The 21,530-nt window shown below is 51.4% G+C and overlaps 1 protein-coding gene across 12 annotated transcripts in view; it reads right to left on the bottom strand.

Annotated features, from left to right (window-relative positions):
* The window catches only part of CACNA1C (calcium voltage-gated channel subunit alpha1 C), a 643,199-nt gene that overhangs the window by 68,417 nt on the left and 553,252 nt on the right, over nucleotides 1-21,530 (bottom strand). For 5 of the 12 annotated variants that reach the window (XM_021690726.2, XM_021690720.2, XM_021690724.2 and 2 more), the window contains one exon: nucleotides 6,010-6,093. In XM_021690726.2, coding sequence (XP_021546401.2) covers nucleotides 6,010-6,093 — 84 coding nt within the window. Of the gene's footprint in view, nucleotides 1-6,009; nucleotides 6,094-6,696; nucleotides 6,781-21,530 lie in introns of all 12 variants that reach the window. The other 7 variants (XM_021690729.1, XM_021690727.1, XM_021690728.1 and 4 more) reach the window with 2 other exon arrangements.

The raw sequence follows: 21,530 nt of genomic DNA, 5'->3' as shown, positions 1-21,530 counted from the left end.
GTTGGATGGCTCTGCGCCAGCCCCCAGAGCTCGCAGCACACTGAACGAGGCCCCTCACGATGCCATGCCAGGCAGGCCGGCCCAGGGATTGAGCCAATGGGCTCTGTGGAAGTGGCTTTGAGATCCCAGTCTTGCCACCTGTTAGCCACATGATCTTGGGCAAACTGTGCATCTTGCGTGCTCGGTTTCCTCCTGTGGAGAATCAGTGCTCTAAGCAGTTAATCTGACCACGGGCATGATGCCTTTAGCACCATGCCTGGCACATGCTCCTCCAAGAGAAGCCATCATCTCCCTCTTCTGCCATCTCCCTGTCCCCGCCTTGCTCCCACTCAGCTAAGATCACAGCTAGGATCATGGTTCATTCACTTGATTTTCCTGCTCTGGTCACTCCTGTGGCCTAGCACTTTGGCACCCACACAAATCCTCCAGATTGTCTTCCCTCTGAGCCTCCCCAGAAGCCAGTGTTCTTTCCCCTGACATGGTCTCTGTCCCGCTCCTCTCCTGGAAGGCCCCTCTAGGGCCTTCTCTCTGGAGAATTTCCACGTGAGCCAAGCCAAAGCCAAGTGAGCCAGTTCCCACCAGCCTTGGAAGCTTTATGAAAGGAACACCCCTCTAGACTCTGCAAGGTGTGGAGGAGACAGGAAAATGCGTCAAACTGTATCAGAAAAAACCCAGGTCAGAATCACGGAATGCTAGGTCCCAAGGCCCGCTGAGACCATCTCCACCTGCCCCGCCGCCCTCCCCATGTGCATTTCAGGAACCTGAGGCCCAGAGAATGGGGTTAATTGCTCTGGTCACAGGGATTACCTGTGCTGGAGCTGAAAACAGAACCCAGGCTTCTTAATTCACAATTTGGGACTATTGCTCCGTATCCGTAAGGCAAGGATCCAGCCCTCTCAGCTCTTTCTGCTTTGGAATAGACTTTAAAATGCAGAACGAACAAGAAGAGTGTTGGGCAAGGCTGTTGTCCCGGGCACCCAAACTGATTCCGGGTTGGGGTGTTAGGAAGCATGTTTTGACGTTCCAGGGACTTCCACTAACAATCACAGGGGTTACCTCTTTGGGTCTTCCCTGTGGAAAATATCATTTCAGACCCCAGAAACAAAGGAACACCAGAGGGCAAATAAAGGAAGGGGAACCTCAGCCAGAGAACAAGGCAACTCCTCGGGGAGGAGAAGGGCCACGGCCAGGGCGCCCCCGGGCATGGAAGCAGAACTTATTGTAATGACACAAGGTGGGGACTCACAATCTGCCTCGAGTTACATCTGCCATTTGTCCACAGGCATCTCCCAGAGTGCACAGAAAGTCAGCCACAGGGGGGCCATGAGCACAAGGGTTCTGCCCTCTTCATGCTGGAGGCCCCAGCTCAGTCCTCATCTCTCCTTTGTCTTTCTCCCTTTCGTGGTGCTCTTCACCGCTGCCCGTGGCTCTGAATAACATCGGTCTCACTGACATCTTTACTGGTGGGTCGAAGAGACACGTCCTCACTGAGCTCCTGTCTTTCTCACGCGAACCTGCTTCACCTGCTGTCCTTTCCGGTGGATACCACCTCCATCCTCCCACTGCTGAGGCCCCAACCCCCTGGCCATCCTGGATGCCTCTGCCTCCCACACCCACATCCCGTCTGTCAGGAGATACTGTTCTATTTTCAAACCAGATTGAGAATCTGACCATTTTGTACCACTTCTCATGCTCCTGCTCTGTCGCCAGCTACCCTAGCCTCCCACTTGGGTTACCACGTTTGCCTCCTGAGTGGTGTTTGGGCTTCCACCCCTGACTCCTAGAGACAGCAAGGTGGTCCTGTGGAAATGCGTCAGATCGTGGGACAGCTCTTCTCGAAGGCACCAGTGTCTCCCCTTCTTGCTCCATATACAAGCCAGAACCTGGGCCCCTGTCCCGCCCCCCTCTCTCCCTCTCTGCTCCGTGTGCGCCAGCCACCGTGGCTGCTCCTGGCCCGAAGCTCCTCTCCCAGAGACCTGCACCGTGACTCCTCACTGCCTTCACATCTGTACTTCGTGCACATGTCCCCTCCTCAGGAAAGCCTGTCTTACTGACACCGCGCCTGTCTTCACTGTCCCCAGCACCTCTGATCCCCCTAATGTGGCACAATTCTTTCCAAAGCACTGATCACCATTTAGCACACTGTATATTCCTATTTCCGAGATGTATGGCTTGTCGTCTGATTCTTCCCCCTACCCTGGAACGCCAGCTCATAAGGAAGGGGCTTTCGTTTTGCTCACCGATGTATCCTAGGTGCCTGAAATAGTGCCTGACACACACAGAGAGTGAGACCATAAATACAGTGGAATGAAGAAGTGATGGCCCAGGATGGGTGGAGAACCTGTTTCCTGAGGGGGGCGGACACCACGGCCTACGTAGTGAAGGCGAGGAGGAAAGAGAAGGCATTCGCGGGGACAAGAGTATAAATGCGGGGAGAGTTTGAGGCCAGTTGGAATAAATACGGGATTTGGTGAGGGAAACGAGAGTTGATTTCTGTAGTTTTAAAAGAGCCAAAGATGCTGAGTGACAGGTGAAAAGCCCTCATGGATTCCTCTGAGGCTAAAAGTGTGGATTCCTGCCAAATAGAACATATGTCTGGGAACGGATATCTTGTGATGACAGTGTGACTAGAACATTCTGGGAAGGCCTAGAGCAGCACCCTGGGAAACCACCCTGGCGCTGTGAACTTCCTCACGCCAGGGAGCGTCCAGAACCAGAAGCTGCCAGTGACCTGAAGGCAGAGCCACATGGGGGAGGGACCTACCTCTGAGACTAGGCATCACTGCTGCTTAGTTTGTCATCCACCATACTGGCTGCTACCTGAGTGCAGGGTCGCGCAGGACTGTGCTTGAGCGGGCCTCTTGAGGCTTGGGTTGTGCACAGTGATCAATACTCGGTGCTTACTTTCATCTGGCTGAACCTGTAGACCATATTCCAGAGTCTAACCATATCCAGGAAATTAAGGGCCTTCACAGGGTCTGTGGGCAGTAAGTTATACTGAGATATAACTGGTTGGAGACGAGGCTCTCCCAGCTCTTCCAGTAGGGGTTTTGGAAAACACGTCGTTTGCTTGGGTGCCACAGTCTCTCCCACTCAGTAGTGCTTTCCAGTAAAATAGACGCTCTTATTTCAGCCTCAAAACACACTGCAGGAAATATCATCACCATTCCTTTGACAGATGAGGAAACAAAGTCTTCTGACGTCCTCTCCCACACTGCCTCCTGGACTTGGGTGATATTATGGTTATTCTCTTTGTTCAGAAGCCATATTCATTGTGCACCGGGTCTCTGGACACCTCCTCTTGTTGTCCAGCACACACACTGTCCCTATTTAATCCCCAGACAACCCTTCAGTATGACTTTTAACAAATTGCTCAGTCTGGAGGAGTGAAGAGAATCTCAGCATGGGATGGAGGGAGGCTGGACGAGTTAGAGGTGTATCAGAACTCTAAGGTGGTCTGATACACAATTTTTTGTTTTGAAAATGGGAAAAGAACCTGTGTGGTTACCGAAAATATAAATAACAGAACGTAAGGGTTGAACAAATCCTGGCTAGGGGGAGTACACTTGAGGGGGTTATGTGAGATGTATGAGTTTGTTAAAGGCATCTTGGACTGAAGAGACAGGAGTTCTGGCCCAGGGCAAAGTGAACGGGCCATACCAGGAGGCCTGCGTTCCGGCTGTGTGGCTCCGAAAGACATTTAAATCTCTCCATCAGCATCTTTAGGGTCAGCAAATTGGGGATGATAATTCTTGCCTGTCAAATTCACAGGGCAGTTAAAAGTTACCTGAGATAAATTTATGCACAGGTGAATTGTAAATAGAAAACCATTATACAAACATAAGGGTCTGCAGGATGATTTCATGCGCCTTTCTTGCCCTGCACACTCCCTCTCTATCCCCCACATAGCCACTCTTTCGGTAGAAATTTTAGACCCTAGTGACTTTTTTCTTTTTGCTTTGTTTTTCATTTAAAAACACCAATAGTTTGGGTGAAAATGGCAGGTTGAGTGAAATAGGCCTTGCCAACGGTGAGAACCACAAAGGACCCCCTCACAACCTCGGGACTGCATCTAGGGGAGCAGCTTGCTGTCACCTTCCAGCATCTTCCTGCCCCTGGGCTCCCAGTTCCTGGGCTCAGATTCGTATGGACCTATACCCTCCATCTCTTCCCCGTCTCCCCCCCCGGCACGCTCCTTCAGTTGAGAGCAGTTCGAGCTCTAAGCACAAAGGTGCCTGCCTTTAGAAGTGCGGGGGTGACTCCTGGCCCTGAATAGCACCTGACATTGTACAATGTACGGCTCCTGGACTGAAAAGCCCAGAGTGTGCTCAGAGTGGTGAGGTGAGGGGGGGGCGGGGGGGGCCCGGGGGGGGGGAGGTGCAGAGCCTGAGTAGGAAGATGGACTTTTTTTTTAATGATCTGATGTTTTCCTGGGAGAAGTCAAGGGACAGTGTGTACACACACACACACACGCACACACACAGGCAGGCACGCGCGCACACACACACACACACACACAGCATGAGACAAAGACAACCCAGGGGGATCTCAGAGACAGAGGGCCATCAAATCTATAGCTATAGGGTGAGCAGGGAGGGTGCGAGAGGCCGATGGGAGGGGGGAGGGAGGGAAGCGCAACAGGCTCCTTCCAACGTCCATGTGCTGGAAGGGGGGCAGACGGGCTTCTAGACAGGGGAATCAGGCAGATAGGATAACATGTCAGTTGGACTGACTGGGGGCAAAATACGGAGCGGGCAGGGGGAGGGTAAGGATGCAGTAGGGGATGGTGGCAGTTGGTAGGGTAGTTTCAAACATCTTAGATCAAAACTCTACAGCGTCAGCTCCGTGCTGTTATTCGATGGTTCAGTGCATCAAAGGTTTGTGCAAACATTACCAAGTCTCTTAATTAAGGAAAAATAATAACAACAAAAAAATTAAACAACACATGTTAAAGACTAACCGCCAGAGGGCTTGCCTATAGATAAAGAGAGAAGGTTTCAACATGCCAGGTAACAAAAAGACATGTGCAGGGACTGGAAGGAACTGTATAGGAGGAGACAGCTCGGGAGAAGATGGCAGGAGGCCTGGGGCCGGGGGGCGGGGGTTCCGTCTGAGGCCAGGGAGCCGGGGGGCAGGGTAGTGAGGGGCTTGGGGGGTGGGAGAGAACTGGGCAGGTGCCAGATTCAGTTCTCTGGGCAGCTTCACGTGGGAGTGAGGGGCTCATCCAGAGGCTGCTTCCACAGCGAGTGGGAGGCAAGGTCCCTGGCCCCAGGAAGAGCTCCGGGCGGACCACCCAGCCACCTGGCTCTTTGGCCACTCCAGAGACGCGGGATCCCGACAGGAGTTCCGACATGGCCGGTTCTCCTCTTCTCTCCCACACGAGCCTGGGGGGCTGCGCTGCCTGCACGGGCTGCTGATGCTAAAATGGCAATAGAGCCCCTCCTTACAGTGTGAATGGAACGGGCTGGTCCTTGGGGCCACGATGCAAAGTCGAAGCCTTAACTTGGGGGGGGGCGCAACTGGAGAGAGCTCCTTTCCAAGGTGCCATGGGGGTGAAGGGAAGACAGGGTAAGGCAGCAGTCTGGAGGTGGGGGTGAGGAGAGGGTTCGGTCCCTGCCCCAGCCGTGGCCCAGGGGTTGTAAATATGCCCTCGTTCTGGCACTCTCTGGCTCCCATAGCTGCATCCTCTTATACAGTGTGAGTCATGCCAGGCTGAGTGGAACGGGAGAGAGAAAAGATGCAGCAATCAGAACTTAAAAGGAAAGGGGAGGCCTAACTCGTTCCAAAAGTTAAAAACAAAACAAAACAAAAACAAACAGAAAAATTCAAAATAAAGCAACAAGGAAAAAAAATCCTTTAAACCAATTTAAACAAACAAATAAAATAAACAAAATGAAAATAAGGAGGTGGGGAGGAGAAAATAAAATGAAGAAAAAAAATGAGCCGGGGAAAAGACAAATGAGTGTTAGAGCAGGCACGGACAGTTAGGAACAGACGCCATGTACTTACGTTTACCTCGGTGATTGCTATATCAACAATGCTACCCACAACAAACAAGGCGTCAAATGTATTCCATGCATCACAGAAAAAGTGCTGCATGGGGCAGAGAAGCCGAGGAAAAGAGAGAGAGAGAGAGAAGAGAGAAAAAAAAAAAAACCAACAACAAAGGAGAAAAACAAAACAAAAAGGAAGAGGAAAAAATGAAAAAAAAAAAAGCATGAAAGAAAGGAGAGAAGAGAAAAAAATGAGAAAAGAAAGAGGTTACGTGGGCATATTAAATACTCTCTTACCACTCTACAGTTCTGGCGGCTCAAACCTGGGCAACCTGGTTCTCACAGGGCGGAGAGGCCTGACAAAAGCTGGGTTAGTACCAAGGTTCCGCTGGGCTGGGGCCACCGGGGAGGGGGCCGGGCAGCCCCCCACGCCTGCCCCTCCGCTCAGCTCCGGGCCCCTGGGCCTAGCGCAGCGGGGCAGAGCTGGGCCAAGCAGAAAAAAAGGAGGAGAAGCTCCCACTTTTTTTCCCCCACAGACGACGGCAGGTTCAATAAAAAGCATGACTGGAGGGGGGTAAAAACAGGAAATTAAAAAACCAAACAAATAAAAGGAGGTAAAGAGAGAGCGAGTGAGAGAAAGGGGAAAGAGAGGAGGCAGAGGAGGAAGGAGGAGGCTTCCTGGGGAGGGCAGAGTCATACTCACATTAGTTTCACTGAGAATGACGTCAATTATGCTGCCAATTACGATGAGGAAGTCAAAAACATTCCAGGGATCACTAAAGTAACCCTACATAAGGGAGGGGCAGGCAGGATGGGGATTAAAAAGGAATATTAGACAGACAAGAACAGAGCAACATCACCATCAGAATCACCGTCCAGGCACCTCAGTGTGGCTGCTGGAGTTGTGAACGCCCGTACTGTGGCCAGGAGCCCAAGAGGGAAGCGGGTGGCCGGGAGGCGGCTGGTCCAATCCTCCTGCCCTGCCCTCCCCTGGTCACATGGCCACCCCTTCCTCCAGATCCATCCCACCTCACCACCCTCCTGCACAAAGGCTCTTTCTGCTTCCCACCGGGGCAGGGGGAGGGGGCAGGCATGGACATGGGGGGCAGGCAGTGCAAGTCACAGTGGTTCAGGGACATGGTTGGACTTTCTTCTCAGTCCCCACTCAGCGTCTCCTATGCCCCCTGGTCTCCTCCATCAAAGGAACCCTTCTAGAGTCAGGGAGGGACACAGGTGTGTGACCCGCCTCGAGGTGAGTGGGCTGTGGTCCTATGGATGATCTGGGAATTCCAAAGACCCTGAAAACCACAGCAGCGTGGTCCAGAAGGGTGGCCAGGTCATTGGGGCTCAGCGGTGACTCATCTAAAGCTTGGCAATAGCAAGAGGATTGAATCATTAAAACAATACCTATAATATGCTGGACTCTTTGCAGTTAGAATCAGGGTCACCCCTGTTCCAGCACTGGACATGCCCTGGTATTTCCAGGGACAGCTCTGACCTGGCAAAGGTTTTATGAACTGAAAGGAGACAGAGTCCAAGTAAATCTTACAGTTCAGTAGTGTCCCAGGCAGTGCTTTCGGGGGCATCTCCTACGCACCTCCCCTAGGTTCCTTTCCTAACGTCTACTAGTTTGATGTAGAGTCCCTGTTGACATGCAAATGCCACCCAAAGTGAATGAAATTATCAAAGCCCGAGAACTGGATTGATAGGGGGAGTCTGGGTAGAGAGTATGGGGACATAGACTTTGTAGGAAGGGAGTGGAGGCAGTCGTGCCATGGAAGAGCGATTATGGCACCGAGGGGGTAAGACCAGCGTCCTGACTTCACCACTTCACCCTGTACACTTAGATTTCACTTCTGTTCTGCCATATTTGGAGAAGGAAAGAGATGCTTTTGAAAGACTTTTTTTGAGGTCTTGGATAACTAGTCAACAAAGGGATAGGCTGTCTCAGATTTCCTAGAGGATTCCAGGATTCCCAGGAGGGCAGACCTGTCACAGAGTGGACAGGTGTCTTGGGTCTGGATCACCTGCCTCTCTGAGAGGTGTGGGAGTCTAGAGAGCACTGCCCTGTGGCCACATGGAGGTACAGGCTCACAGTTCGGGTAACCCCAGGAATAGGACAGTCATATTCCTCAGGAATGGAAAGGAAAGGTACTTGTCTCCTTCAAAAAAGGACATTTGCTTCTTCACTTTTTCAGGGAATGTTCTGCAAAGGAGACCAGACAGGGCTGGGCTACATTTGTTCGGTAGGACCAGCATTTTCCCATTCTCTGAGCCACTAGTTGGGCCTTCCAGGAGATGGGATTCTAGAGGTTGGGGAGTGGGTATGAAAGCATTAAGGGTCCTCTGAGACTTTCCCAGACCTCTTTCCCCAGTTCTCTTGAAGGCTGCCAACTTTCCCTTTTAATTTTTTACTCACAAGAGCCAAGAGTCTGTGTTCTTCCATTTCCTCCTGACTCTATCCAGCTCCCTGAACTTCCCCACTTCCCAGCCATGCCCTCTTTCCAGAGGGATCGCAAGACATGCTGTCCTAGGGCTGTTATTCTTAGTGTGGGAGGTCAGGTCACAGGGAAAGGGGCCTCTCGGTTCCCAGGCATTTCTGCCAAAAGAAAACAGAAACGCCACGGCGGAGACTTTGGACAGCCAGACTGGAGAAGAAGAGGTTGGCCATGGTGTGGGTCAGGTGAGGGTCAGCTGGAAATTATGGCTTTCTTGTTGGCTTCCCAGAATCATTTCTGAATATACTAGAGCCTTGGAGGCAGAGAGACTGTTCTCTCCCATTTAAGTCACATGTTATGAGCAGGAAATAACCAATGCCTTCCCAGGTTCTTAGATGTTATTCACAGGGCAAATGGAGAAGACTGAGTTCTAAAGAAGGGAGGTAAAGAGTGAAGACCCCAAATGAACTGTAAATATGCATGCGTTTTAAAATTCGAGTTTGGAAAACACTGGGGGAGTCTCTCTCGACGGGAGTACCATCTTTGTGGGGAGAGCTAGTTCAGAAGGGAAGGGGAGGGGTGTCAAGGAAGAGAAGGGAGAGAAACAGGCACCAGAGCAGAGTCCAGGAAGGTTCAGCATCTAGCCTAGAAAACTTGGTAACGAAACATTACTTGGGTGTGGGGGCAAGAGGAGAGATAGGGAGGGGGAAGGCTCAGTGCTCAGGAAAGGAAGTTGAGTTGGAGTCTTCTCATTCGCCAGAGACCTGAAACAAAATGGGTAAGCCGGCCTGGTCTGCAACGCCTCTGAGAGAGGAGAAAAAGGGAAGGAAGGCAGAGAGTAGGGCAAAGGCCAGGATAAACACACAGGTTAGTTAGCTGCTGAGCACCAGGGGAAGGTGGACACCGAAAGGGACCCTGCCAACCTCCCGTTTGGGCATCGCTCATCACCCTTTCTCTGGGACTTCTTTGTGTACGTGTAGATGGAGGGAAAACACACACCAGTCCACTGCTCCTTGACCACGGCCCTCTCCCAACCTTCCATGGCAGGCTTTCACTGGTTGGGCTCTCGCAAGATGAATGCCTCATGCCTCGCCCTTGCCCTCACCAGGCTGTGTGGCTGAGACTTTTGATCCAGGCAAGCTACCTGGGAGACCCAGTGCCAGGGCCTCCACTGGCTGCAGAGACCCAATCAGTTGCCTTATTGGACTGTGCTTGAGGAGATCTACACATAGCTAGAATGCAGGGGTGAGGGAGCATGCCAAAGGGGGCGGGTGACAGGATCCCTTTAAGAGGCAGATTTTTACTCCAACCCGTCCGCCCACCTTCCCCGCTCCTCTGTCCCACAAGCCCATCAATTCTCTAAGCTGGACCATGAAGACGGTTTCAGATCCAGCTTTCAGCTCTTTCCTCCATCCACCTCCTCCTCCCACTCTCAACGGTCCTTCTTCCCATCCCATCCACACCCATCCCCAGAAACAAGGGGATCTCCATTTAGACACCTGGCCAAATCCTTAAGTGGGCAGGGCCTGGAGGAATATTTTTCCCCTGCACTCTCTGGAGTGTAAGAGCTTAGTGCTCTCTCTCTCTCTCTCACACACACACACACACACACACACACACAACCTGTTTTTGCCTACCTCCTCATTTGCTGGAAACCACAGGTAATACAGATTTTGGGGGTGTAATGGAAGAAGGAGGGTGGGAAAAAAATCATAGGCTTTTTCTCTTAGGAGATCAGTTTGACCTAGAGCCAGGTTATACCTGTCACTCCTTCTTTCCCTGGTGATCAGGTCCCAAATGGTAGAGTAGAAATCAAGGTTAGGGAAAGGGTTTTCCTTGCCCTCTCTGAAATGGTTAACCAAACCTCTTAATGTCCAACTCCCCAGAGTCAAGCAGGGCTGATCACTCAGACGGTATGGTGTTTTGGGGGTGAGGAGGCTTTCCCTTGACATCCTTAAATCCTGCAGGTTTAGTGGGTTTTCCCCTTTCAAATTCCCAGCCTCTGGGGATGAGTTTAGAAGATGGGCCTCTTCTCTGGCCTTCCTGGGAATGCTCTTGTGTGCATCCACTCAGGCTGATGAGCGGCCACCCCTGTGATCTGCAGTTGCTTAGACCCTCAGTATGACCCATTCTCCTGAGTGCTGCTGACCCTCCACTCACTGGCTGAGGTGGGTTGAGAACATGCAGACAAAACTGATATTAACTTTAGCAAATCATTATTAGAAAGGAAAAACTGTCACAAAACACCATGTTAGGCATTTTGAATGCACAAGAATTGTGGATTTTCCTCTTTTTTTGGATTCTCTGTGCCCTGATTCACCTCCATCCTTGAAGCTATTCCAAGTTGAAAGAGGCAGTATTAAGGGCATGGTCTCTGGAGGTAGGTTGTCAGTTCAAATTCTACTTCTGGCGCTAATAAGCTGGGTACTCTTGAGCAAATAACTTCACCTCTTTGTGCCTCAGTTTCCCCACCTGTAAAATGGGAAAACTATAGGGTTACAATGGGGATTACATGAGACAATACATGTAAAGCACTTGGACTTGTGCCTGGCCTGAAGTAAGCTCTAAATAAGTCTGGATGACTGTCAGTGTTAACTCGAGTTGATCTACCTCTCTCCTAGTTAAGCAGGATTCACAGGGTCCATTTTGGGGGTGGCACTGAGTAGAAGGGCAGGCAAAGCCCAGGTGTGTGGAGGAAGGAGGGAAGAAGGTTCTGGAATCCTGAGCTTACCTTTCACCAGCATCTAGGGCCTTTTTGCCCATCTTGAGGCACTAGTGAGTAGTGTGCTGTCTGGAGACTCTTGAATGAAATCTGGCTGGTACTATTTTGAGACTGATGACAGTTTGCAAGTTGTCATGACTAAATTTTGTTAGCTACAGGGTCATGTGCACAGTTAACTGCCAGGTTCTGGGAAACCACTATTTTCACTAGGGGAGACCCAGGCCCCCCTCCTTCCTGGAGGGCCGGGAGGACCGGAGTGGGCTGCCAAGCGGGCCTGTTTCCCACCTCTGATCCCGGGGAGCAGGGCTGCTGCGGAGAGGATAGAGGCACATGCCTTTGCCCTTGAATTCTGGATTCTCAGCTCCTCCCTGCCTGGCGCAGAGGGCTCCTCTGTGATCTCAGAGACAAAACAAACTTTAAAACAGATTGGTGGTGAGAACGTATCGCAGGAAAATCTGCGCACCTGGGAGCCTGTTGTGTGTTCTTGGGGATTTTGAGGTAAGGGTTCTTTTGTTGTTATCACTTGTTTTTTTTTCCTCTTCTCTATCCCTGCCTGCCCATCTTCAGAATCTACCTCTGTAAAGCAAAAGAACCCAGAGGAGGTGATGAGGAAGCCTGCCTGCCCCGATGGGGAGGCTGACCTGAACTTTCAGTCCCTCCGGGGGTGCTTACTTCCAGGGACCCCGAGCCCCACACAGTGTTGCCAGGCTCAGTGTCAACACGAGAGGCCTGAGCCTAGAGGAGAGGTGGAGGTGCTGGGATGGGGACAGAGAAAGGCCGGGAAGGAGGAGTGTCAGAGGGAGGGAAAGGCCGACTGGCAGGTCGCAGAGATGCCAGAGAAGCAAAGGGACTGAGGAATCACGTGAGAAGCAGAAGGTGAGAAGGGCAGGGATGGGGAAGTTCAGAAGCACAGGGAAGGAGGGAAGGAGAAGTTGGGAAAAGCCACACAGGTGGTGGGAAGTGGGGAGAAGGAGAAAGGAGTATGAGGGGGGAGTGGAAGGGAGCATGAGAGGAGGGAGGCAGGAGGTACAGTCCCAGAGGCAGGCCCAGGGCCTCGCAGGGGAAAGCAGGGAGTCCACACAAAGCGGGAGGAAGGGTCAGGCCACCTGGGGGAGGCAGGGCTTAAAATGGAAGGGAGGGACCCATGATGGCTCATCCTCAACCCAGGGTTAGGGGTTCTCTGAAGGAGAACAAGAGCCCCTGCTTGAGTCAGCAAGCAGGTGAGAGAAGGTACATGAGGCAGGAGGCTGAGCAGAGGCGGTTGGTGTGGCCGGGGAGGCAGTGTCCAGTTCCTTGGAAGCTCTGGTCTCTCCTGGGGTCCAGGTGGTGGGACTGGGACGTGGGGGAGAGCGAATGAACCAGGGAGAGGTGCTGAATGCCACAGGCAGCTCGGCAGTGGTGCCAAGAGTCGATCTCATGGAATCTCATGGAACACAATGGTAACCAACAGCAAGCAGAGATAATAGGACTTGTGTTACGTTAGGCTGTCCTTTAGACATAACAGTAATCACGGAGATTAGTGGCGTCTAACGGAGAAGTCATAACGGGGGCACACAGCTGCCCCAGGCCCCTGGCAGCCTGGGAGGGAGCAAGGATTCTGCCCTCCTCTGTCAGCTCCTCCCCTGTGATGCACTCATTCGGGGGCTCCCGGAGGCTCAGGCTGCACACAGACACGAGGGGCAGAGCAGGCTGCAGGCCAGGGTAAGGGCCTGGGTCCGCACCCCTGGGGAGAGGAGGCCCCAGGTGGGTGGTGGTGACAGGGCTGCTCTTGACATTGTCGGAGGAATGTGCACTTTGAACTAGACACCTTCTGCTCCAGTTTTTTTTAATTGAGGTTTTTCCTCCCCAGGAACGTTTTAAAGGCCCTCTTTCATTTCTTTCTCTCACCAGCACATAATGAGCACTTACTGGATGCCTGGGACTCCACAAGACTGAACGGGTCTCACACTGGCCTCCTTCTCCCCTGGGAGCAGATAAAAACTGGGGGTTATTGGCTAAGCTGCCTTTGGGGACCTCAGAAGGTTCTTTCTGGGCCTCAGTGTGCCAGGGGTAGGCGGCTTCCTGCTGCTACTGAGCTGCTTTCTGCAAAGGTCTCCTCCGGGACCAGGGTGCTGGGTGGATGCGTCCCTGCGGTGGGGCAAGGCCGGCAGACACAGTGCAATGGATGCAGACAAACTGCGGCTCAAGTAAACACCATGGACACTCTTTGAAGGAGAAGGGAAGGCAGAGAACAGGCAGCACCGGGAGCGGGTGAATGAGGAGGAGCCGTCCCACCCCGCTGCTCCAGGGCTGGACTCCGACCTGTGACAGCCCTCTGCCGTCTGCCTGCCTTGAATCCTCTCTCCTCCAACCCAGCTGGGAAAGCACTCCAAACCCAGATCTGACCGGTCCCCTCCAAGCCCTTCCTGACCGAATGGGCTGAGCCCTCCTTAGTGAAGGGGCAGGTACGGCCCCCCTGCAACTGCGAGAGGCAGCACCTGCACCTACTTTAGTGAACAAAACGGGAATGCACTGAGCTCCTGCGCTCGCTTCCAGAGCTATGCCTGGAGTTGTGCGGCGAGTTCCCGGAGCCCCCCTTCTCTGTCAAACAGGAACAGTCGCGGGCTCGGCGAGGACAACCTGAGTTGGCACAGGACGCGTACAGTGCCCGCTGCTTGCTGCCATCCCTCCCATACCGCTGCGGTTTGAGCACTCCGTGGGAGGCCGCCTCTCCCGGCCTTGCTGGTGGCCTTCCTGCACGGCCCCCTCCCCTACAGCGGCGGCTGGGGGCTGGCTGAGCCGCCGGTCCGCTGGGGCAGCGGTGACCCCGAGCCCCGCGGGTCTGGGGATCCCTCTTCCCCTCCCAGACGCGGTGCGTTCTGGTTTCTTTCTCAGTGGCAGGGATGGAGAAGGGAACCACAGTGTACTTTCTGCTGGGCTTCTTTACACAGTGTGAATAATTTTCCACATTAAATAATTAAGTGTAATAGCTAATACCACCCTTCCCACACAAAGGCTTTACCCAAGTCATATAATTATTTTTTATCATTCAAGCGACTTTCAAGCTCTCAAGCACCAGGCAGGAAAGAAACCTGTCACAATGTTGCAATAATATGCAAATCCCTGGGTGCAAGAGCCACGGTGGGGAGGCCCCTCCCAGACAAAGCCCATTTGTGCCTGTCTGCGTGCACTGTTCGGCATCAGGTACCCTGTGGACATTCCATAAATAAATAATAATCAGGGTAATGCCAACTCACCAATCAGGCTGCTAAGAAGCAGGCAGGAGCTACACCTCACACAGCAGGTGCCTCTTGACTCTGCTGCTGCCAGTGGCCAGGGGATGGGGCGGGGGCGTTGTTACATGTCACCCCCTTGCTGCCTCCCTTCCTTCTCTTGCCCTTTCTACTCCTTTGAATGAAACGCACATATGTGGTGAGTTTCTGGGTTGAGAGGGTTCCCTTGCTGGTGGGAGACACTGGTTTCTTAATAATTTGGGTAAGCAGGTTTCAAATGTTTCAAGAATTAAATAAGAGGCTGAATGGAGTCCTACCTTAGCCTAAGGCATTAGTTTTCACTCTGGGGCGCACACTGCCCTCTAGGGGGTGTTTGGGAACCTGCGGGGGCACCACTAAGATTCAGGGGGGCAAAACTGGCATTTAGTAATGGGTGGGTGGGCAAGGATGCTAAATGTCCTGCCAGGCATGGGACAGTTCTGCCTAATGAACTGTGGTGTGTCCTGTATGACTTTTGGGAGATTTGCCACATGCAAATAAGGCTCATCGGTTATAATTTATCTTAAGTTTTTATTCCAAGGTCTCCTAACTCTGCTCTTTCGTTAACCTCTATTTTTTTAAATGTGGAATGAATTCTTCTACTAAATACAGACTTTTCCCATTACATTAAAATTCAGGGATTTTTATATTGCATATATATATGCACACACATAATGTAAAAATATATATAAATATTGCATTACATTTATATATGTAAGTATGACATTATGTGTATAGATGTGAATTTTGTATACATAAAGTTTTAAGTTTCCTCTGGTTTAGGAAAATTAAGGAGGTATTACAAAGTATTTGTTACAAAAAGGGAACTTTAGTTCTAAAAGGATCAAGGACCACTAGCCTAAAAGGATGTCTAAGTTTCTATAGAACTTTTAAAAGGAAATATTGCTTGCTCTTGGGGTTTTTTAAAGTTAATTTTCCAGGTTGGTGAGGAAATAGAAAGTTATTCAATCCAAGAGCCATTCATACTTCTAGTTTAATTTACGCTGAGCCTTGGTCATTAATGGGCCACTGAAGAGGACCTACCCACAGTGTTCCTCGGATAAGCATTCTCAAATGCTCTCCTAGCACACACAGGCCAGGTTTTCCCCGGGTGGCGCTGCCCCAGGCACTGCAGGACCTCGTGCGCCCTCGGCCCTGCCCACTCAACCCTCAATGCTAGCTTCGTCTCCCTGGATCAATGTGGTGCCTCTGCAGATTTCCATAGCTGGGTTCTGTGGAACACTAGTTCTGGGAGATGGTAACTGGCTCTTCAATGAGACAAGACAAACAAACCAAAAAACAAGGCTTCAGTCCTCTAAAAAGGCTGCAAGTGTTGAATCTCCGGGCTTTAACCTGGGGCGATCTCAGAGTGCATTATGCATGACAGGCTCGGGGTCCTGCACCGAAGAAACCTGTCTAATTACACTGAAGGCAGGAGTTCCCTAGTTTAGGTGGCCGTGTCCTGCCGATCGCCACTCCAGATAGCAGCTCCCCAGGCATTGGCAGCCACACCCTTGGCTTTCCATTTCTGCTTCTCTCTCCAGCAAGTTCTTGGGGGTGACCTGGGGCGGGTGGGGACTGAAGGGGGTTTCCTCATAGGATGTTAGAGCTGTTAGAGGGGCTGGAATCATTTCTGTGGGGAAGGAAGCAGGGTTCCTCAGTTCCCCAGGGGATGCTGTCTTATTGACGTGACATATCCAGAGTGCCTGACAGGTACCAGGTGTTCCTGTGTTAGCATCTGGAGGGATATAAAGGTGGGTAAGAGGCAGTTCTGCTAAAACACTATCCTGACCTTCCCTGACTCCTCTTCTCACCCTCACACCCTCTTCACCATCAGACGATGTTGCGACACTGCCCACCTCCACCCATCCTCCGCGGCTGTCACCTGCATGTCCAGGAACAGACTCCTAACTGCTTCCCCCCTTCGCCAGTACCAGTGCGTGTTCTTCTCTAGGCCATCAGCATGCTGGTTCAAAAACATGAATCCGATGATGTAACTCCCACTAAGGCCCTGCTTAGTCCAGGTCCCGAAGGGCCTTTGTCCTCCGACCCCTCCTCTTGCTCACTGCTCTCAGTTCCCAAAATAAGCTCAGCTCGCTCCTGCCTCAGGGGCCTTTGCTTTCCGCTCTGTCTGAAAGGTTCTTCCAGCTCCTTTTCAACCTCCGGGCCTCAATTTACCCGGTACATTCCTGACTACCTTATCTGAAATAGGTGTCTCTTCCCCCAGTGGTGCTGTCCCTGTGGTGGCCTATTTCCCCCAGCATAGCACGTGCCCTATTGCGTAGCCCCTTCATCTCTGCACTACCCCGTGAGCCCTGTGATATAGTACCATGTCTCGACATCATCACCAAGGTGCTCAATAACCATTTATAGAAAAAAAGATGGAAAAAGCAGTACTAACAAGTAGAAATTACAGAGGGGCACATTTCAGTTCAATATAAAGAAGGATTCCCAACCGAGCTGCCTGAAGAAATCTCTTATCGCAAAAAGGAAGGAGGCTTAGAGATTTCTGCGTTGATGGAAGATCGATGATCTTAATGGTTTTATCTGATATTAATATTCGGACTCTCTTTTCCTTGTTCTCCAGTTTCATAATTTCCATCATGCATGCAGGCGTGCATGCATTAAACTTTTACCGAATGCCTCTCATGGGACACAGAAATGCCTTCCAGGAATTTGGCCATCTAATTTTTGTCTCCACATCTTGCAGGTCTTCCCATTTCAAGTGCATGTGCATGTGTGTATGCACACACATTAGTATGTTGGCTTTTAGGTGTAGTCACCTATCAGAGGACTGTCTCCTCTCCTGAAAGGATCTGTCACTTCAGGTTTGGAAGGGAAATCCAGAAGGTGCAGGCCAATGCAGGGAAACACAGGAGTCAAGGACAGAATGGGCGAATGAGGGGGCAAGGGGCTAAGGGGCCTCAGAGGAGGCAGAGGACATGGGAATGGACTGACTATCAGGTTACAGAGGCTTGTTACTTGAGAATGGCTTGCTTTCATTTTGTCTCCGGTCTGCTTATAGGGAAGAATGTGAACACTTGCTGTGGACCCATTACATGCACAGCAACATCGCAGCTTGTTCATATTTGTTGTGTCAATGAGGGGGTAGTGGATAGAGCTTGGCTCTTGAATCACCTACACCTGCATTAAAATCCCCCCAAAACAACAACAAAAAACCAGCTCTGCCATCTTGGACACATTACTTAGCTTTTCTCTGACCTTCAGTTTCCTAAATACCATAATGCTTCTCTCCTGGATTAATTGAGGTAGTGAATGGAGAAAATCTAGTGTAGGGGCGCCTGGGTGGCTCAGCCAGTTAAGCGTCTGCCTTTGGCTCCGGTCATGATCCCAGGGTCCTGGTATCGAGTCCCACACTGGGCTCCCTGTTCAGCGGGGAGCCCGCTCCTCCAGCGTGTGCTCTCTCCCCATCTCTCTCTCTGTCAAACAAATAAAATCTTTACAAAAAAAGAAAATCCAGTTCTTCAGATATTTCCTTCCCTCCTTGTTTCTGAGTGTTTCTTAATTTAAGGTATTGGAACTGACACAAAATGGGTTCATGTGTTTATTTGCTGCTTCTTGAGTAGGAACAGGAGTTCCAGGCCGAAGAGGTTTTCCAGGGATGGATGCGATGGTGAACTGGGGACTCTACCAGACCCAAGAGTGAGCCAAAGTCAGGGAGGGAGGTCTGTTCTTAAAAAGACGAAGTGAGCAAGGCTGCACTCACCAGCCTGCTTGTGGTCACCGTGGTGTCCCTGGTACCTGCCTGCCATGTCAGCACTCAATATGATATTTGCTGAGCTGTTGGTGAACTTTAGCCTGCAGCAAAACACTAGCCCAACAAAACACAGGCAAAGAGTTCTGGAAATAAACAATGTGAAGAAAGACAAGGCCCAGGGACAGAGAAAGAGAGGAAATGGTCAGCAATGGAACTCCAATCTTGTCCCAGGAATGGGGTTTTTTTTGGTCACAGGAAAAGGTGTTAGTAGCATGGCTTATGTTGTCTTATACAGCCCAACTTCAAGGATGTTCAGGACGAGCCTTGAAATTGTATTACGGTGTTAGGCAGAAATCTGTGTGAAGGGATAGAATCAATAAGCTCAGGATGAGAGAAGACAGAACACCAGAATTGCAAAAGGACCAACTTTAAAATGGTAATGGACAAGAAGAGCATGATGAGGCAGGACGTTCCTTTCTTCAGAGTTAGAGGGTTGGGTGCAACCTCCCCAGGCTGAGGGACCCTGCCATGTTCCATCTAGATGGCACTTTCCTCAGAAGCCACCAGTGCCTTTTAGACATTGCTATGACCTGCATGTTTGTGTCCCCCATCCCCCATGTCACATGCTGGAATCCTGGTGACCAAAGACATGGTGTTAGGAGGTGGGGCTTTGGGAGGAGATGAGCTCATGAGGGTGGAGCCCACAAGAACGGGATTCCTGCCTTTTTTTTTTTTTTTTAATATTTTATTTATTTATTTGAGAGAGAGAGAGCACAGAGGAAGAGTGAGAGGGAGAAGCAGGTTTCCCCCCGAGCAGTGAGCCCGACGTGGGGCTCGATCCCAGGACCCTGGGATCATGACCTGAGCTGAAGGCAGATGCTTAACCAGCTGAGCCACCCAGGCACCCCTGGGATTCATGCTTTTGTAGAAGAGCTCCCACAGAGCTCCCTCACCCCTTCCACCATGTAAGGACACCGTGAGTAGGTGCAGCTGTAAACCAGGAAGATGGCCCTCACCAGAGAAGGTAACCATGCCGGCACTTCGATCTTAGACTTCCAGCCTCCAGAACTGTGAGAAAGACATTCTAGTTGTTGGTAAGTTACCCAGTCGGGGGTATGTGCTCTAGCAGTCTGAAGAGATGGATGGGGACAGCACCTTACTCTGTCTCCCACGGTCTGCTAAGCTGGTGCTCCTCCTTTACGGAGACATGGAGCCATGGAGAGAACTGCACGTAGGAACTATAGCCCTACTGGCCCACCCCCAACTCGTTCCCTGACACAGGAGGGAGATAGGCTTCCTGGTTCTCAATCTACCTGAATTTTCTCCCTTGCTAGGGAGTGGATGATGAAGCAAAGAAAGTAAAATTTCTTGGTAAAGAAGAAAGCCTTGCAAAAATGATTGCCTCACACAGGGATGTATGTCCAGCTTGTTGGCAAGTAGTGCAGTTAGAGCCAGAGGTAAAGTTGGAGAGAAAGTAGATTTTAGCCGGCAACGTAATTATCTGGCAAAAACAAACCAAGTTTCTAGAAGATATTCAGCTTCCAAGAAGAGGAAATGGCTCTGGTTTACATTCTTTCCTACCGGTCATTTTATTTCCACCTTCCTTCTCCTGGTCCATTACTGGGCTATAAAGAAAGAGTACTGAAATTCCTGTTGGCCTGTGGAAGGGCATTGGGTATCAGCATCCCTCCTCGCCGGGGGTGGGGAGTCTCGTCCCCAGGGGCAGGCCCAGGCCCAGAACTGATGGAGTCCTGCCTGTAGGGTCTTCTGGGCCCCTCGGTTGCTGTGCTGGTGCATCTACAGCAATTCTGGCCCTGCCATCCTTCTCACTCTATCTGCCCAGGTTGTCCCAGGGCCCCTGTGGGGTTGCTCAGGGCCCTGTGGCAGCTGACAGACCTCCTTTGCTGATTGGCAGCTTCTCTAACACCAGCTCATGTGTCCCTCTCTCCTGTGGCTCTGATTCAGTCAGAGTTGGCAACACTTTGGAGCGTATCCTTTGGCATGCCCCCCACTTGGCTCCTTTGGCGGACAGCGAGCACATCTGATGTTGGAAGCCAATGAATACATAGTCCAGATATGACATCTACAGCCTGAGTAGGAAAGTAGGCAGGGCTCACGTTTGCTAAAAATGGCCTCTCTTCCCTGGCTCAGAAAGGCAGATCGGCTGCTTGCCTTGGGGCTTGTGTCATCACTGAGACACTCTCCCAGCTTCTCCTCCTGCCTCATGAGCTACCCCGGGGGCAGCTTGCTTATGGAGGACAAGGGCTCCAATGCCTAAAACAGTGGGTCCAGGCCTGAGCAATCTGGACCCTCAGCTTCAGAAGCCCCCTTTGCACATGTAGAGGGCACGGGTGCCCCTCGGTAACCCCAAGCAGGCATCTTTAGGACATCTTCAGGCGGTGTGTGGAAAGCTATTTGCCAAAGGGAAACCAGATGCTGGACCTTTTCTTTTTTTTTTTTTTTTGGTCAGACAGAGAGAGAGAGAGAGAGTGAGAGAGAGCACAAGCAGGGGGAGCAGCAGGAAGAGGGAGAAGCATGCTCCCTGCTGAGCAGAGAGTCTGATGCGGACTTGATCCCAGGACCCTGGGATCATGACCTGAGCGGAAGGCAGACATGCTTAACTGACTGAGCCACCCAGGCATCCCTAGATGCTGGATCTTTAAGGAAAGGAACTTCTAGGCATGGATAGAACTGACAGAGTAGACTGAGAAATTGGACTGCAGAATTTCTTTGCAAGTCTTATCTCTGAATGCTTCCTAGCCTTCCAGCTCCCCATTCCAGCTTTCCCTCTGCCTGTCCATATGTGAACCTAGTACCCCAGCCTAGCCTGCATCTGTCCCTTTTGCCACAAGCCCAGTGAAAAGAAATTAGCTCCATCTTGATCACGCCCTTAGGATATCCCCCAAACTCTCCTCACCTTGGCAGGGCCTCTGCCCACCCACGTTGGGGTCAGCAATCCTTACCAAGAGAAGAATCATTCCTAAGAACAACAGAGCGTGCAGAGAAAAGATTGCTCTGGGGACCATCGGAAGCCATGGGATCCCCTGCACCGTACAGGCACAATCAGCATTAAGAGGAAGGCTGCCTTTGGGCGTGGGAAGTCTAAGGCCAGCAGCACCCCCTCTCAGGCTTGGAGACTTGCAAGATGCAGAGCCGGCTGGCCCTGCACAGTGCTGATCACGAAGAGGGCCACTGGAGAACCTCTTAACGGTTCCTTCTCATAGCCTCATGGCTGCTCATGCGGCTGGGACCACAGTGAGGCTCTGCCCAGTGCCGGGCGATGGGGCCTGACAAACATTTGACCTCCATGGTCCTGAGCAGCTCTGGTTCTGAGAGCATCTCATTAGCCAGGTTTCCTTCTAGTTCTGACTCATCCCTTGCTCCCGGCCAAGGGAAGTGTGCATGGGC

The sequence above is a fragment of the Neomonachus schauinslandi genome, chromosome 5 (genome assembly GCF_002201575.2).
Source record: "Neomonachus schauinslandi chromosome 5, ASM220157v2, whole genome shotgun sequence".
Classification (NCBI taxonomy): domain Eukaryota; kingdom Metazoa; phylum Chordata; class Mammalia; order Carnivora; family Phocidae; genus Neomonachus; species Neomonachus schauinslandi.
Note: the sequence above shows the minus strand (reverse complement) of the source record. Positions and strands in the feature narration are given on the sequence as shown.